The sequence below is a fragment of the Lithobates pipiens genome, unplaced genomic scaffold (assembly GCF_037356315.1).
Source record: "Lithobates pipiens isolate NorthernLeopardFrog02 unplaced genomic scaffold, aLitPip1_a1.2 Scaffold_13, whole genome shotgun sequence".
In the NCBI taxonomy this organism is placed as follows: Eukaryota; Metazoa; Chordata; class Amphibia; order Anura; family Ranidae; genus Lithobates; species Lithobates pipiens.
Window position 1 is genome coordinate 338,332,006 of NW_027507718.1, and position 18,515 is coordinate 338,350,520.

Consider the following 18,515-nt stretch of genomic DNA (forward strand, 5'->3'; position numbering starts at 1 on the left):
TTGACTTACTAAAGGAACAAAGTGAAGTTGCACTGAGCTGAGTTAAGAAGAAGAACCGGTGTTCAAGCAACCAATCAAGTGACAGCAACATTACTATTCTTAACACTTTCACTTGTACACGAAAACAAACAAAAAGTTCAATTAGAACATTTCAAAATGAAAGCATGTTTTATATATATATTTTTTTTTATTTAACAGTTCACCTTCTTCCTTCAGTAAATCAACCGATATGAGTATACCTTGCTTGATAAAAACTATAATATATATATATATATATATATATATATATATATATATATATACACACACATACATACCACACACATTATATATATATATATATATATATATATATATATATATATATATATATATATATATATATATACACATATATATATATACACACATTATCCTATTTATCGGTTGAACTGGATGGACTTGAGTCTTTTTTCAACCAGACTAGTAAATATTTTATTATATATATATATATATATATATATATATATATATATATAATGAAAATACATTTGTAAACAGTACACCTTCTTCCTTCAGTAAATCAACTAATTTGAGTGTATCTTGCTTGATAAAGAGTAATAAATATATATATATATATATATATATATATATATATATATATATATATATACACACACACACACACATTATTTATCAAGCAAGGTACACTCAGAGGTTAATTTACGAAAAGAATGTGGTGAACTGTTCACAAATGTATATATATATATATATATATATATATATATATATATATATATATATATATATATATATATAGATAGAGATAGATAGAGATAGATAGAGAGAATATTTAGAAATAAATGTGTGTGTTTTATACACATACTATTTTTAATTTATATTATATTGCTACTGTCTTTATCAAGCAATGTACCCTTATAGAAATTGATTTACTGAATAAATAATATTTGTGTGTTACTTATACACTGCAAACTATGTGTATGTGTGTATATATCACACACATTTTAATTCTTCTTTTACAAGTGGATTATACTTAAACAGTCCAAGCCAAAATAGTTTTAGAGACTCCTCGATAAAGCTGTGCTTTCAAATAAATGCACGCCGATTAGATGAGAAATGCAGTCGATTAATTGAGATGTTTATAGAGAAATTGTAAGTGTGGGAGCAATGTAGAAGTGAGCGATGTGGAGAGGCTGTATTGTGGGGAGTAGTGTGCAGTGAACCGTGTATGATTACAATGCTGATAGAGGCAGCAGAGGCCTGGGGCAATGTCAGCTGCGCCAGCCGCTATCCGGCCCGTCCAGACACAGAGAAGGAAGTATGAGGACAATGCACATCTACATGAATCTTCTATATGTTACATGTGCAAACCTTTTCTATGTACACATCCCTGGAGCTGCTTGACGTTTACACACAATCCATGTGGGACTCCGATAAAAGGGGATACATGGTAATAATACACGTATGGTATTAGGACAGGAGTTTGCCAGTCTTGCTGGAGGTTATCAGCAGTGCTCAAGGCTTCAGAGTGATTTATCATAGGGTCCTGGCCAGCCAGGCAAGGATCAGCCCTCTCTCTTACCTTTGGATCGATTTTCTTAAAGTTGGGATCATCTTCATCCACCTCAAAGTAAAGCTCGAAAGATGTGACGGACAGAGTACCCTTCATCACAATGGAGGGAGCTATTAATTGAGCAGGAGTGCTCAGGCTCACCGGACCTGCCAAGAAATAATTGTGTGAGACCCCTGGAGCAGAACCCCCATTCATTTCACAGTACACAGCCATACAAACACTGTGTACACTTGTGTGTAACCATGTGTGTTCCTCTATACTGGCCACACTGCTCCAAACACAATGCAGAAATAAATACATCAATCTATCATTTCATATGCGGTTCACGAATGTGAGCTCTGCCAACCCTAGTGCTGCCACATACTGCCTTATTACAGCCAAATGGGCTCACCAAGCCAGGGCAGAGAAGGTATTAAATGGCTCGGGGCCCATTTGTAATAAAGGGCAGCAGGCGTACAGCTGTTGCCCAGAGCAACCATCAACTATAAAGAGAAACAAAGGGATTTACTAAAGGCAAATAGACTATACACTTTGCAAATGCATTCTGGAATGACATTTGCTCCACAGCTTAGTAAATTATGTGAAGCGTCACTTTGGAAAGAATACCCAATTACGTGCAATGACATTTTTTTATTTTTCATTGCACATAATTGGATGATGGAAGTCCGATTTGCTAAACTCTGGAGCAAATGCCCTTGCAGAGTGCAACTGCATTTGCAAAGTGCACAGTCTATTTTCCTTTAGCCCACTGGTTGCTGCATCATCAGTACCACTGTCACCCCAGTCTTCAGAAATGTCCAGCCATGTTACATTTTCCCCGATTAAGTTAGAAAATGAGCGCTGAGATCTGATTGGTAGCTAGGGAGAACAGAACTAATTTTCTTTGAATAAATGTGGCTTGCACTGCATGAATGATTATGCCAGGGCCTGTATCCATGGCTTTATGTGTATGAATACTGCGCATCACATATACAGCCCGAGGGATGTGGGGCTCCTTCCAACTCGTCGCATTCACATTAAAATAATCACATTACAGCGTCCTCCTTTCTATGGAGGAGCAGCATTATCCATTCCATCCAATTTACATAGAGAAAGCCTCCAATACTGGCGCCCTTCCATCGATCCACTATTGGAGACTTTCAATGTGATCACCTCCGCATTGAAACAATCTTTTTATTCAGTGTCTGAGTGACATGGAAATTCTGGATTAATATAGTGCTGGGGGATGAGGAGCACGGGCCAGGTAATGATTTTGGTGAATTACTGCCAAAAAATTTCAGATGAATTGTCATTTCCATCGATTGGTAGACGGGTGAGTGTCTTTAATCTGCCATCAATCTTCATGTGTGCCATTTGGACAATGAGGAAGATGCTCTGCTGAGATTAGAGCAGCCTCTGCCCTCTATTCCCTGTGTACAGATACATTGTGTTTGCAGATGGGCAGCAGATAGCTACAAGAGCTGCCTTGATTTCCCAGTGCTCGGCCTCACAAATGAATGAAATAAGCAGCCCTGTGTTCTTTTGCACCCTGTGCATTAGCATGTAATCCAGAGGCGAAATAACATTTTTCCAATCACTCCCCGACATTCAATTACAGCAGGGAGAGGGCAGCCTGGTCCAGGAGGGGAGGGGGCAGACAATTTACACTTCATTTCCAAGCTGCATCACTTTATTATTGAGGATTACCTCTTAATCCTATTGCCATTGTCAGGATTATGTAATTAAACCCCTGTCACCTCTATTACAGTATCATTGTATGAGTGGAAGATAATGTCAGATCACTTTTGGATGCACCCCACACCCACCTTCCAGATTCTTCTAATCCAATCAATTATTTTACATTACAAATAATTATTACACACTAAAAATATTAATTATTGCTATAACCAGATGGCTTTTCAGACATTCAGCTTAATCCCTGCTCTGCTATCTTTGTGGCACCTCTCTGGGTATACTAGTATTCCATGGTTGTGGAGATCAGGTGATCCTGACCCCCAACTATCTAAGTGCATATTAATAAAATTCATATTTAAAAGATCAACTCTAAGTTCGATCTCTTACACCTTGTACACACTATTCGAAAATCAGACACATTTATGCTTATTTGATTTTATATTCATTAGTATGCTTTCAAGATATGGTCTGTTTAGACAAAACATTTCTGAAGGAACATGTTGGAAAATGTTCTTGTTTGGCTGGTCATAAATTATACAATTTTCTTGTACAATTTACCTTTAGATTTACCACAATCATAAAATATGAGGTTAAATCTAAACCCTTTCAATTTGTATGCAATCAGGCAGGCCCTTGCACTACATAGTTGAAGGTAAATCTAAAGCCCCATACACATGGGCCAAATGTTGGGATACAACAGCCGGTAAAAAAACAAAAACAAAACTGTCCTACATTCAGCCCGTGTGTATGTTGGTCTGTCTGTCAGAAGCCGGTGTTCTGGCAGATAGTGTCCTGGCATCATATAGTGTCCGCCCCGTACTGCGCATGCGCAGTACAGAGCAGACGAAGCTTCGGAAAATCTCCGAAGCTGAACGGTGCCTGCGCCGTGAGTGGAGGTGGTAGCCCCACCATCCAAGCAGACATAGGGTTGTGAAAATTAGAGGGCCCCTCGCGGGCAAGCTTCGCTCGCCATGTTTCGGGCTTGGCCTCGCTGCGCTCGGCTCTTTTATATTCCTACTCTATGTCCACTTGGATGGTAGGGATAGAACCTGGACTCACGGCGCAGGCGCCGTTTATCCTCGGCTATTTTCGGAATCTGTGTTGCTGTGTACTGCGCATGCGCAGTACACAACGGACACTATCCGATGGGGGACCTTATATGATGGGACACTGGCCTTTTCGGCCTGCTTCTGTTGGACGTGCATGCTGGCAAACCAGCAGCTGTGTGACTCCTGATCAGCAATCTCAGCCAATTGGCAGAGTGCGCTGATCGGAGTGTTCTTGTGGGGGTTGTCGCCTTGTCAGAGCACAACAGCTCAGCGGGAGAGATCAACTAACCTAGAAAAGATTAGTACTGTGGCTCCAACTGGAGCAGTCAGTTTTTTTTTTTTTTTGTGCAACCCAAGCAGGTTGCATGGAAAAAATCTGTAGTGTGTACCCGGCTTAAGGCTCAGTGCACATATATGCAAGAGTTGGATGCGTTTTGAACTGCATTTGATTTGCATGACATGTGAACCGAACTGGCTTTTAAAAAGGAGCCGGTTCACATATGACCAGATGCAGTCCACATTTAGGAAAAGTCTTGTATGTTTTTTTCAGTCTGGTTCAGTTACGACTTCAAATAAAAATGAACTATCAGATTTTTAATTGAACTCGCACCTGAATCGGTGAACAAAATCACACTGAAACCGCAGCCGGACATACGTGAACCAGACCTAAAGTAAATTGAATAAGAAAATAGTATACTGTACAGCAAACTTTAGTTATTATGATATCCAATTTTAATTTCGTTAGTACAGTATTCATCCTATAAAAACCGAATGAGCAAGTCTGAACGTGTTTGGAAACAAAGCATGACCACAGACTATAGAACGTAGCTATGCATGAGGGAAGTTGTCCTCTGTTCAAACATTCTCATACCATTTTAGGAATTCTTGTTTTCAACATGGGACGAGGGCACAGGAAAAAAAATGTAACAAAAAAAAAATTTAACAATCGTATGTCCGATTTTCTAATAGTGTGTGTACCAGGCTTTACAGCCAGCACCCCTTTTATTTCTTTCAGAAGACCCTCCCTAGCAGTATTCCCATTTAGTTATTGGTACAAGGAGCAACTAATAGCACAACATTCTAAAATGGCCTCCTTGGATTATCAGAAGTCTGATCCTTCAATATTCCTGGCATACCGATCCTCCTCCTCCCACCACATCAAAGTTTCTGTTTTTTGACAAAGCAAGCTGACTTTTATGGGGATAGGGATAGTGTCTCGGAAGTTTTTTTGTGTGTGCATGTGCATGTATGTATATGTGTGTGTGTGTGTGTATATACACACATATATACACACACACACATTTTTATATATATCTCATATAGAGGTAGGAAATGGCATCTTTCAAAATGATAAGCAATTAAAGGAGGCTTACTTAAGAAAGCACATAGCAAGGTAGCAGCTTGCAGTAACTAGTATGACGAGTCATGGCACTGCTGCGGTAAAGTTAAATCTGCCTGGTTGTTATGTATACTGGATTCGGCATCCTTATCACATATGAAATAAGCCCTTTAGAGAAATGCAAATGCAAATCTGCAGAGTGTGTGTGTATATACACACACATTCACACATATACACACACTGCACTGTAGAAATTTGATATCAATGCACACTGCATTTCAATTCAGACATATGCTTCTATTTGATTTTTAAAGGTGTCAAGTGTGGCATTCTTTCCTTTTATTTGTAGCACTAATACTAACAGTTAAAATTAATATAAATTTTCCTATGGTTGGAGAACTGGAGTGTTCAGAATGACATTATAGGGTACAGAAATCCAGGTCTGTATGTAAAGTTGTTGCAGTCTTGGGCATTGTGAAATGAACATAACCTCCTTTAGTTGCTGTTCTCCCATGACCTTCTGTTCAACACTGCCTGAAGGTGAAAGTGGACAGCCACATCTTGTTTAAAAAAAAAAAAAAAAAAATCAGGAAAGGGTGTCAGCATGTTCTTAAACAGGATCCAAGAACTAGTCAGCAGCTTGGAGAGCAAAATCACTGATGTCTGACACAAAAAGCCTTGGAGTTCAGGAATGGTCAAGGTGAGTGGAAATCTAACAGTGTTAAGTGTCATGTAAGATGGCTGAAAGAACATTGTTATCTGGAAAGAACCATAAACACAGCATATAACAGATAGAGACAAGTAGTGAATGGAGGGATTTTCTATCAATAAAATGAGGTTTCAGGTTACCTGTCGCGTTTTCAAGGTCCTTCTCCTCCAGTGAAGACAAAGTGTCATCATCCCCTTCCAAAAGGCTATCACTCTCTACGTTTTGACTTCCCACAACTTGGTTCCTGATGGATTGTTTTCCTTTCACAAGGGCATCTTCTCGATCTACAAGTAGAAGTAATTTCAGAAGAGGTAAACATAAGGGATACAGAAAATCCTATTACCCACAGGTCGAAGAAAGAGGATACAAAATGTGGGCAAACATTATTATTATTGGACACATTATACAACTGACTACAAAAACTAACAACCATGTCCTGTAAGGGCCCACACAAAATTTGAAAAATTGAGTGGATATTTTACAGGTCCTCTTATGGCTCTTTTGTTGAACAAAGTCAATGGGTTGAAAATAAGGAAACTTCTGCCCTATGCATATTTTCATTTGTTCTTTTCCCCAGAAAAGCATTTTCTTCAGAGTGTACAACTGTATATTTAACAATGTAGCTTATTTTTTTTACCAATGCACAGACATTTTCTAGTTGCTCCATAGGGAGAACACAACATAGATATAGGTGTAGTACATTAGAAGGTACAGTCTGAAACATAAAAACAAACTGGCTTCAAGAATGATTTTGGTCAGAATTATTGTTGGATTTAGTATCAGGTGCTATGCACTAGGTCTTTACCACTTTAATGTTAATTATATGCATTATGAATATTGAAAATGCCTTAACCTCCCTGGTGGTATGATTCAGTCTGGAATTAGGTGCTGAAAGCGGTACAATTATTTTGCACAGAAATCTGGCTTTTATTTTGTAGTCCTGTAATTCTTAGTAATAACGCTCTTAAATCTGTTCAAACCAGAGTCTAGCAGACATCCCGGGTATGATAAAGTTTATAATATAATAAAGAATAATAAAAATTATTCAATAATGTAATCAAATCCTAAAACACTGAAAAATTGACACTTTTTGGTTGCTATGGACAATCTCCAAATTCCAGGCAGTAAAAAACAGTATTTATAATATAAAAGTGCATGCAGGGCACTGCAGACCACTAGGGACAAAGGGGGTGTGCATTTTTTAATACAGCACTGTAATCTGTAAGATTACAGTGCTGTGTGTGTTTTGGGTGTTTTTACTTTTTTGAATTTGCCGCCGTTCTCCGCTCCCGTGCGCCGTAGGGAACGGAGCTCGGCGGCATTCGGCACTGTGAATCGAGCGGAGGACGGCTCAATCACACAGCGCGGCGGACATCGCTGGATCCAGGGGACAAGGTAAGTAACTCTCCCTGTGTCCTCCCCTGCATCCAGCGAAGCCATCCCGAGTGTGGCTCGGGGTTACCGCTCCTATCAGTAAATTCCTAACCCGAGCCAGACTCGGGATTACCGCTAGAGGGGTTAATAACTTAAAGAGGAACTGCAGTCTGCTCACATAATTAGTAATCAAAAAATGTACCATTCTGAAGCTTTCCTCCACCCACGCTACATATTTTATATATACTGTGATTCTGTACTTGCCTAATATGCCGCAGAAATCTCCCTCTACCAAGTCTGGCTGCAGCCATTTTAACTGTGGCAGCTTTTTACTATCTAAAGTTAAAACAACAAGAGCAGAAGATTTAATATATGGAAAGTTGAAAAAAAATGACTGAAGGTCTACTTTAACATAAATATGCGAGGCCCTAAACAATGTCTACTCTTACAGTACTGCTGAAGTACAGGGAATTTCCCCCTATTAGTGTTTGTGTCATTATTCAAATCTGTTTCTGCATCCCAGTGGAGGTAAGTCAAACATTAGTCCCACCCCCTGCCACTAGTTTACTTAAAATAAATTCCCCTAAAGGGTTACTAAACCCTCTGTTATTTAAAAATATAGGGACCCTGATCCACCTCTTCTGGGGTACCCCAGCAGAACTGGTGGCTCCTCCTCCTCTCGAGTGCCCCGATGGAGAAGCGCTCTCCTTTGGGACACCTGTGCGAGCATGCTCCTGTGTCCTGCTTCAGCCTCTATTGACACAAAGCAGCACTCAGGGCCCCCGCAAATGGATTTGATTGACAGTAGTGGGAGCCAATGCCTGTGCTGCTTTTAATCTATCAAATCAGGACACGAGACACCAGCCATAGCTGGTGTGCTCGCCCCCAGGGCCAGGAAGACAGGGCTCAGGTAAGTAAAATGGGGGGTCTGGGGGGCTACAACATGAGAAAAATGTTTTTCACCTTAATGCATAGAATGCATTAAGGTGAAAAACCACAAGGGTTTACAACCCCTTTAAAACACAAAAGAAGCGTGAAAAGGAATAAATATAGAAATATTTACTGTTAGGCAGTATTGCAAAATGTGTAATGGCTACTATGTTATAGTTTTACTGAACGTTGGGATTTTGGTCTGGAGTTATCCAATCTTATTGGCCTCACTAACCAATAGGCATATGCAAGGAGGTAAGAAGAGGAAGTGGGTATGGAATTAGGACTGTGCTAAAGCAAGGCAAAACATTTCTGTATACACATAAAAGTCATTATAAATACCCCGCTCCCCCATTTAAGTGTGATCACATTAGCTCTGTTCTCCGCCATATCAAACTCTCAGAGAAGAAACAGCAGCACATGGATCTTCCAAGTGAAAGGCTTTGAAGGGGGGCCTGTGTCAAGGCAAGTCTGATCATTGGAAAGAGCAGATTGAATTCTCAGCACAGCCAGAAAACTGACCACGCTGTGCTCTTGTGCCTTGTGTGGCCAGTTTTTGATAGGAAAGCAGAGGGACTAGCAGGAACAACAGGTATTTCACACAAAGGAAACAATACAAAGATAATAGGATACTTTTCTCACACAAGTACATGGTGCAGCAGGCAAATAACAGGAATATGAAATGATGAGTTTACATATTCTTTAAAGTTTGCTTTTTTTAATCCCCAACAGTCTCTTTAAATCAATTACAACTACTGTTCCACAAATATTTGACTGTCACAATACAACTAAAGCATTCAACTCATGATTTGTAATGCTGTCTTGAACAGTTCTCCTTAAACCCTCTTGTGACCAAATTCAACATAGGAGTTAATGAAAATTTCCAGAATGAAGATCTCAACATTTCATGATGTCAACATTTCTACCATCAAATATTACCAATAAAACAAAAACAAACCCACAACATTGTGCCGTTAGATTCAGGTGCACAAGGGCAATCCTACAATTTATTTAAAAATAAAACTCAACTGTCAAGCTAGTACTGCTATTTATCAAATGCCACATCAGCCCACAGTTCAACAGAATCGTTTTTTTCCCTCAAGTAATTCTTTTTGACCTTTAATACAGAATGTTTGGAGACCAGATCCCCCAGCAGCCAATAGATGTTGTTGAAGGCGCTATCAGTACAACACAAAGCAGCCTGTACAAGCCTGTGGCCTGTATTGCTAACTTTCAGTCAAAAGGTGCTAGGAAAAAATGTCCACCCCCCTCGTGAGAACACTTGTCTTTACATAAATAAAACTCCCCAAAGCTACAAGTCTGCCATGCAAGGAGGAGGAGGAGGAGAGCCCCTAATACTGCTAGAAATGAAACACCATTCCAGTTTGTTAAGGTAGCATATGTGCAACATTTTGCAATTGTTCAACCTGAGCCGAGAAACCCCTTGTCATGGAAAATATGCAGCTTATTGATATTTGGAATGGTTTTCCTGTAATTAACTCCCCCTGGAGGATTTTAAGTTAGCAGCAGTGAAATTACCAACATTGCTCTAATACACACCACATGGGCTGGGGCCTTTCACAATTCTCAGTGGCCTAATAGTGCTCTGCCGCAGGACTTTCTTTTCTTTTCTTCCAGCAATTAGAGTGCAGCTACCCTGAGCACAAATTAAAGGATAATGATTGCATTTAGAACTGGCCGTAAAATATCTATAGTTTTAGAAACCAAGTCTAGACTTTGTAGGCTTCATCATCGTTTCAAGAAGATGTCAACGTTTCCTCCCTGGCACTGGAAGCGTCACTTTCTCACACTGCAATCTGCTTAAATACGGCAAATCCCCAGAGCAGTGCGGGCCTATACCATTGACCCTACAGCAGCGTATCTGGAATATGCAATTCTTTGTGAAGTCAGACGCACTGAACCATGGGATAGTTTAGAACTCAGGAAACAAATGTAATATAGAAACCATTTTGGGACATTACACACTGATAGTCTTGTATACATTTCATAAATAAAAAAAATAAAAAAAGACGGCAGTGAATCTTTTGCTATGCTTTTCCAAAAGTAAATAATTAAAATACATTTAGCATGGAAATATCATTTACCTGCTCACTTGTGTCTTATTGCTCTTATTGAAACATTGAAAATAAAATACCCAAACTAATTTAATCCCGGCACATACGGGCTTCAGCTTGTAAAAAAAGAAATGTACATAACACCAAGCTTTAGCAAAGCATCTGAAAAGCTTTTACCAGTTACATTTATACTGCAGTCACCCCAAAACCTTACAAACTAAAGACTACACAAAGTTGTTTTTTTTTTTTTTATTTGTTTTTTTTTCGCTCTACCCTGTGGGCTGAACAAAAAAACAGAAGAGCTCAGCAGTAGCTGCTGTACTAACATTCTGATGTTAGTACATTGATCTCCCCCGCTGAGCTATTGTTTCCCCCTCCCCCTGTAGCAGAATACATTGGTCAGCACTCTCAACCACTGGCTGAAAGCACTGATCGGATGCTGATCGGCAGACTTTTCTCTGTCACGGCCCTTCCATGTGTATGGCCCTTCACTTTATATACAATGACAGATGTTTTACCGCAGGGTAAAACATCTGTCACTGCAGGGACACAGGAAACAACTTTTCCTACATGTCCCATTCACACTGCAATGCGGCCTAGGGCTGCGCTGCAGTGTGCTGCAAAAAGATGTAGATATGCTGCATTTTATCACAGTGCCGAACCATACAGCAATGCACTGCTGTACATTGCCGTGAATGAAGTGTACATTTTGTACACTTCAAAGTTCATACAAAACAAAAAAAAAAAAAAAAGGGGAGAGCGCAGTGTGATGTGCTGCATTGGAGTGGTGTGTTGCGGTCTGAATTTAACCTTTATGGTACCTACACATTGATAAAGTATTGATTTTCTAAACAAGCTCTCCCGTTAAAAAAAGTGGCTCAATAGCCAACAATATAATCAATTGATATAATATCCCTATTTAGGTCATATTGCATTCGCACATTCTTTTGATTATATTGTGATTGCACAGCACTTTTTCAAGGATTATTACCATTGGAGCGGGAATACATGTCAGTGCTAACCGCAATCAGATTTTCTGTGTTATTGATTGCACTATCAATGGGTAGTGCGGAGGCAACAATCATTTATATAATATGCCACACACGGGGATATGGTATTCAATAAATAGAAAATAACCACATAATCCGATAGATCGAAATATGATCAGCGCTGTTGACCGATGCAAAAACAATGGGTCATTATTTGCCTTGTATGATCAACTCAGTTTGAATCCGATTTAAACCAAACCTAGATAAACTGGAAGGAAATTTATGATTATTTGATCATTTTTTAACTCAATCATTTTGATTGAATTGCACATCAATCAAATAATAAAATTTAAAGGTTTACAGCTACCATTACACTTACCTGTCCCTCATCCATCGAGATATGGGCTGTGCAGTATGTTGGCACTGCCAGCCATTTGTCAGTCTTCCAAGCAGGGCATGCTTCCCTTGTGTTCTGCACTTTACTTTTACTCCTATGCAGAGCCCACTCTATGCTCTGGCAAAATACAAACGTTCGATAAAGCTAAAAATAGAGTATTGAGCACATAATTTGACAAATAGTTACTGGTGGCAACATACTGCACAGCCAAACTTTTGCTAGATTAAAAACAGGTGAATCTAGCACTGGCAGGGGAGGGTATGCCATGTACCAGTAAATCACCTCTAATGATGTATGTTCAATGTCCCATATTGTGCTCCATTAGTTATAACTGGTAATTTTATTCAGGCAGCACAGTAGTTGCCGACCCTTTCTGCTGTGGCTCTCAGGCAGTGCATACCGTAAAGGTTATATGGGTTGTTCACAGCCGCCCTCCTTTCAAAAAAACATCTTGTATTCTTAACACACAATGTAAGGTGTTCTGTGACTGGACGAGGGGAGGAGTGGATGAAGTGTATGATCGCCACCTAGCCCACCCACAGAATGCTGCATATTCTGTGAATAGAATACACAATATTTTATAGGCATAGCCTTCACTGTATGAGAGCCAGAATGGTCTCTGCATCAGAAGTTTGAAGCTTACTGAACGGTCAGGGCTGAATGGAAAAAAAATACAACATGGGACCGATTGTGAATACTTTCTGGATGCACTGTATTTGCTCTCTGCTTTGCTCCAGAAGTGTATTAGGAAAATAATTGGAGTACAGAATATTCAGCTACAATCTTAAGGTCATAAATTAGGCCAAATACAGTACATCCGGAAAGTATTTACATCACTTCACTTTTTCCACATTTTGTTATAATACAGACCTATTCCAAAATGGATTCAATTAATTATTATCCTCAAAATTCTACAAACATTACCCAATATTGACAACATGAAAGAAGTTTGTTTCAAATCTTTGCAAAAAAAAATAAAAAATTACATGTACATAAGTATTCACAGCCTTTGCCATGACACTCAAAATTGAGCTCAGGTGTATCCTGTTTCCACTGATCATCCTTAAGATGTTTCTACAACTTTATTGGAGTCCACCTGTGGTAAATTCAGTTGATTGGACACGATTTGGAAAGGCACACACAATGTCTATATAAGGTCCCGCAGTTAACAGTGCATGTTAGAGCACAAACCAAGCCATGAAGTCCAAGGAATTGTCTGTAGACCTCCAAGACAGGATTATATCAAAGCACAGATCTGGGGAAGGGTACAGAAAAATGTCTGCAGCATTGAAGGCCCTAATCAGCAGAGTGGCCTCCATCATCTGTAAATGGAGGAAGCTTGGGACCACCAGGACTCTTGCTAGGGCGGGCCACCTGGCCAAACTGAGCAATCGGGGAAGAAGGGCCATAGTCAGGGAGGTGACCAAGAGCCCTAATGGTCACTCTGACAGAGCTCCAGCATTTCTCTGTGGAGAGAGGAGAACCTTCCAGAAGAACAATCATCTCTGCAGCACTCCATCAATCAGGCCTGTATGGTAGGAGTGGCCAGACGGAAGCCACTCCTCAGTGAAAGCACATGACAGCATGACTGGAGTTTGCCAAAAGGCACCTGAAGAACTCTCAGACCATGAGATGAAACCAAGATTGAACTTATGGGCAGCACAGTGGTGGTGGTTAGCACTTTTGCCTAACACCAAGATAGTCGATGGTTTGAATCCCAACAAAGACACTACCTACCTGTGCCTACGTGGGTTTCCCCCAGTTACTCTGGTTTCCTCCCACACGCCAAAGACATGCTGGTAGGTTAACTGGATCCTGTCTAAATTGGCCCTAGTGTGTGTATGTATGAATGTGGGTTAGGGACCTTAGATTGTAAGATCCTTGAGAGCAGGGACTGATGCAAATGTACAAACTATATGTAAAGTGCTGCATAAATTGACAGCGCTATACAAGTACCTGAAATAAAATAAACTCTTTGACCTGATTGACAAGCGTTTCATCTGGAGGAAAACAGGCACCACTCATCACCTGGCCAATACCATCCTTACAGTGAAGTGTGGTGGTAGCAGCATCATTCTGTGGGGATGTTTTTCAGTGGCAGGAACTGCAAGACTAGTCAGGATTGAGGGAAAGATAAATGCAGCAATGTGCTGAGGACATCAGAGTGGGGCAAAGGTTCATTGTCCAACATGACAATGACCCTAAGCATACAGCCAAGATAACAAAGGAGTGGCCACAGGACAACTCTGTAAATGTCCTTGAGTGGCCCAGCTACAGCAGGCCACTCTAGCTGGGCCACTCAAGGACATTTATGGGAGAAACTAGCCAAATATAGGTGTGCCAAGCTTGTAGCATCATACTGTATTTGGTGCCAAAGGTGCTTCAAAGTATTGAGCACCTTTGGCACCTTATACACTAATGTACATGTGATTTTTTGTTTTTTATTTTAAATAAATTTGCAAATATTTCAGATATCTTTTATGTTGTCATTATGGGGTATTGTTTGTAGAACTTTGAGGAAAAGAATGAATTGAATACATTTTGGAATAATGCTGTAACATAAAATGTGGAAAAGGTAAAGCTCTGTGAATACCTTCCGGATGCACTGTACAAAATGAAGTACAAGAGTTTGTTTTGTCCACAAAGTAAAATCAGAATTCAGTTTCTAGCTAATGGCTGTTTGCACAACTGTGTGTTGGGTTGCCATTTAAAATGAATGCCACCCATATGTATTGCACTGTGCTTGGTGCATTACAGTAGGATAGAACAGACCTTTATACCAAAAACACTGGTAGTTGAAATTTGCAGGACTCTTACCGCCAATGACATGTGATATGTTCCCAACTATTCAGAAAATTTCAGACGGATGCTACAGTCATATCATTTCAGTATAGATCTTAAAAGAGGATCTTAATTTTGGAATTTCTTAAGTCTAGGACTACATTGTTCATTTCAGAGTAGAACAAGATGAACTTGATTGCACTTTAAGGATAAAAAAAAAAACGCATACACACACACATATATATATATATATACACACATACACACACACACATTATATATATAAATAATAGCACATCAGGCATTCTCATCCTGTATCTGCCTACACTATATGCGTATCTGTTTTCTTCTATATCCTCCCTGACATATTTCATTTTGACAAGTTACAGAGCATTACTATTTCAGTGAAATTGCTATTGCTATAGAAATATCTGCATTTTTTTTCCCAGATACTGCAGGCACTACTCAACACAGCCGAATAAAATGAGGTCAATGTATTTTTAAATATCAAAACAATCTCCACCCCCTTTTTTATTTTAAACAGATCCAAGAAAATAAGTGCTTACTTAAAGTAGAAGGCTAAGCATATCCTGCTTAAGTCTTAAAATGCTCCCACCCCTATTCCAAGCCCTAGACAAACTACCCTGTAAAGAAAAGATGTCTATCCCTACATATTCTGGGCATGCTCTGGTCCAGTCATTTGATCTCTCCAGCGGCCAGCTTCAGCCATAGGCTTAGGGAATTTGTTTATGGCCGTACTCCTCTACTCCGAAACTGTGCTGGGAGCCGATCATGTGGCTGGATCGATGCCCCCTCAGAAAAGGATTTGACTGGACTTCTACTTTAAAGTGCTTGTTAACCACCCAAAAAAAACAAAACAATGATCCAGTTTCTTTAAAGCATGTTGTACAGCACAGTGCTTGTGCTGTGTAATTTGGCCCCCGTATCACCTGAAATACCTGGCTGATCCTGCCAGTTTCTGCCCTCCCCTCTGTACACTGAGCAGGATAATCAGGGCTGCTGAGCCCCGACACCGTTGTCAGCGTACATGCCTCCGTCAGCTGCAGCCCTGCTCGCTGTGTCTGCGTCTCCGGTCCTTCTCCCTGCTTGTCAGCTCCCCCATCCTCCCCTTATGCTCTAAAAAAAATAAATAAAAAGTTTTTCTTTTATAGTTCCATCTATTGTATAATATTAAGCTCCCCAGTATATGTCATTTTTAAACATATGTGGTATAATAGCTCACTTCACAGCGCTGGTTGACGCTCATGTGACTGCCCGCCGGTCTCTACCCCCTCCTCATCTTGGCTGACGTCAGCGGGGGTTTCCCAGCACCTCCCCTGCAGCTATCAGATCAGGAAAGGAGATCGGCGGGCAGTCAGCTGAGCGCTGAACGGTGCTCTGAAGCTATTATACCACATATTTTTTTAAATTACACCCACTATGGAGCTTAGTGTTATATACCAGAGGGAAATATAGAAGAAACATTTTGACCTTAAACATTTTAATTTACTCCTAAATTAGGAAAGGCTCCCTCACAGATAGGGCTTGTAACTCACTTAGCCTATGAGCTGAGGTAATTGCCACAAGGAAAATTTGTTTTTAAGGTTAGCAACTTAACTGAAATATCCTCTAGGGGCTCAGAAGGGAATATCCGGTCCCATCTTGGCATCTTTGGAAGGCTGGATGAATAAGGATGTGCAGATAGGCATCCCTAAAATACAATGTGGCCATAAAGCAGTTTGGTTAAAGCAGGTTTTTGATTGCGAACACCGTCTCCATACAAAAGTGCTTGTACTTGATCGAACGGTTTAGAGACCGGAGGTCCAGGATAAGCCAATATTTTCCTGATGGCTTTCAGATGACAAATATATGGGAATAAAATCCCTTGCCTGATCCGACCGGGGAGCTGAGATCAGGACCTTTTGATCTATCAAGTCTCCAATTTGGAGACCCAGGGCCCTCGCTTTTACCCAATCTTGGGGAAGGAAGGTGACCAATAATGGCTCTGGTGGCTTGCAAGAAAATTACAGCCTTTAACCATTGGTCACTAGGTGCAGGATGAATGAACTTGGTGACTGCTGCCCACTATGGGAGAAAAGCCCTCAATCTTCCTCCCCACTGGGAGACATGAGTCACTGTGGCTTGGCAGGTTGTTGAGTGTTAAATGAGTTTGGCCATGAAAAGGGAATATGCTCTATCAGTTCAAATGGCTGTTTTTGTAATACTGACAAAACTAAATTTAAGTCCCAGGGGCTCAAAGGTGATTTAACTGTCCAATTAATCCGCATCACCCCTTGCATAAAAACCCAGAAAAAAGAATGCGTAGCAAGCAGTCTTTGCAATAAAATCGATAAGGCTGAGACTTGACTCTTAAGAGTACTCATGGGCAACTTTATCTCTACGCCCAATTGTAGAAGGGCAAGAATTCTGCCTGTGATATATCTCCAAGGGTGCCAAACCTTGGATTCACACCAGGAAACATAAGCCTTCCAAACTCTAATATATATAGTTCCGGAAGCTGGTTTCCTTGCACTAATCAAAGTAGAAATAACCTACCCGAAAAGCCCACGTTCCATCAGAATGTGGGTTTCAATAGCCAAGCCATTAAATTTAGCGTTCGTAAAGTAGGATGGAACATTGGCCACTGTGAGAGCAGGTCTGGCCTTAGTGTGATGGGCCATAGACCCTCCACTGCCATATTTACGATTTCTGTGTGCCATGACCTTCTGTGACATGCTGGTTCTACCAGAATTACCGGCTTTCTTTCCAGCTTGATCCTGCAAAGAAGTCCTGGTAGCAACTGAATAGAGGGGAATGCATAGATCAGTGAGAACTGATCCCACTGGGTTACCAGCACATCTGTTGTGAATGGCAGTGGACCCCTTGTCCTGGACACAAAGTTGACTAATTTCATGTTGAATCTGGATGCTAGAAGATTCACGTCCCCCATCTTTGGCAAACAGCCTGAAAAACATTGGGGTGAAGAGACCATTCCCCCAGGAATAACTGCTGGCAACTTAAGTAGTCTGCCTGCCAATTCTCTACTTCCGGAATGAAAACTGCTGATAGGCATGGGACATTCTTTATTGCCCAAGTTAGAATAGGGTTCAGCTCTCTCTGAGCTGAGAGACTCTTGGTGTTCCCTTGGTGATTGATATAGGTCACAGCAGTGGCATTGTCAGATTGGTCCAGGTTTCCAGAGCCAGATGCACTGCCTGAATCTCTAGGGGCAAGGCTCTTTCGGTTCTTGACCCCTTTCCCTGGACAGTCATCTTCTCTAGTACTGCTCCCCATCCTGAAAGGCTGGCATCTGTCATTACTTTCCAGATAATTGGTCTGAAGGATTTTCCTTTCAGCAGATTCTGAGTTAACCACCAACTGAGGCTTTGGGACACTCTTGGGGACAGCTGCATTGGCAAGTCCAAAGCTTGGACCATTCTGTCCAAGCAGACAGGATACCATTTTGCAACAGTCTCAAATGGAACTGGGCATAAGGAACTGCTTTGAATGAAGCTACCATGTTTCCCAACAACCTCATGCAAAGGCAAATTGAGGGCTTTGTTTTTGACCTGACCATCCACACCAGCTCTCGTATGGAGCTGATCTTTGCTGGAGGGCTGTATCT

The 18,515-nt window shown here is 40.6% G+C and overlaps 1 protein-coding gene across 2 annotated transcripts in view; it reads right to left on the minus strand.

The window, feature by feature from the left end:
* The window catches only part of LRBA (LPS responsive beige-like anchor protein), a 939,113-nt gene that overhangs the window by 357,969 nt on the left and 562,629 nt on the right, over positions 1-18,515 (minus strand). For both annotated transcript variants that reach the window (XM_077477021.1, XM_077477022.1), the window contains exons 38-39: positions 6,485-6,628; positions 1,583-1,719 (exon numbers count right to left, since the gene is read on the minus strand). In XM_077477021.1, the coding sequence (XP_077333147.1) occupies positions 1,583-1,719; positions 6,485-6,628 (281 nt within the window). The remainder of the gene's footprint in view (positions 1-1,582; positions 1,720-6,484; positions 6,629-18,515) is intronic.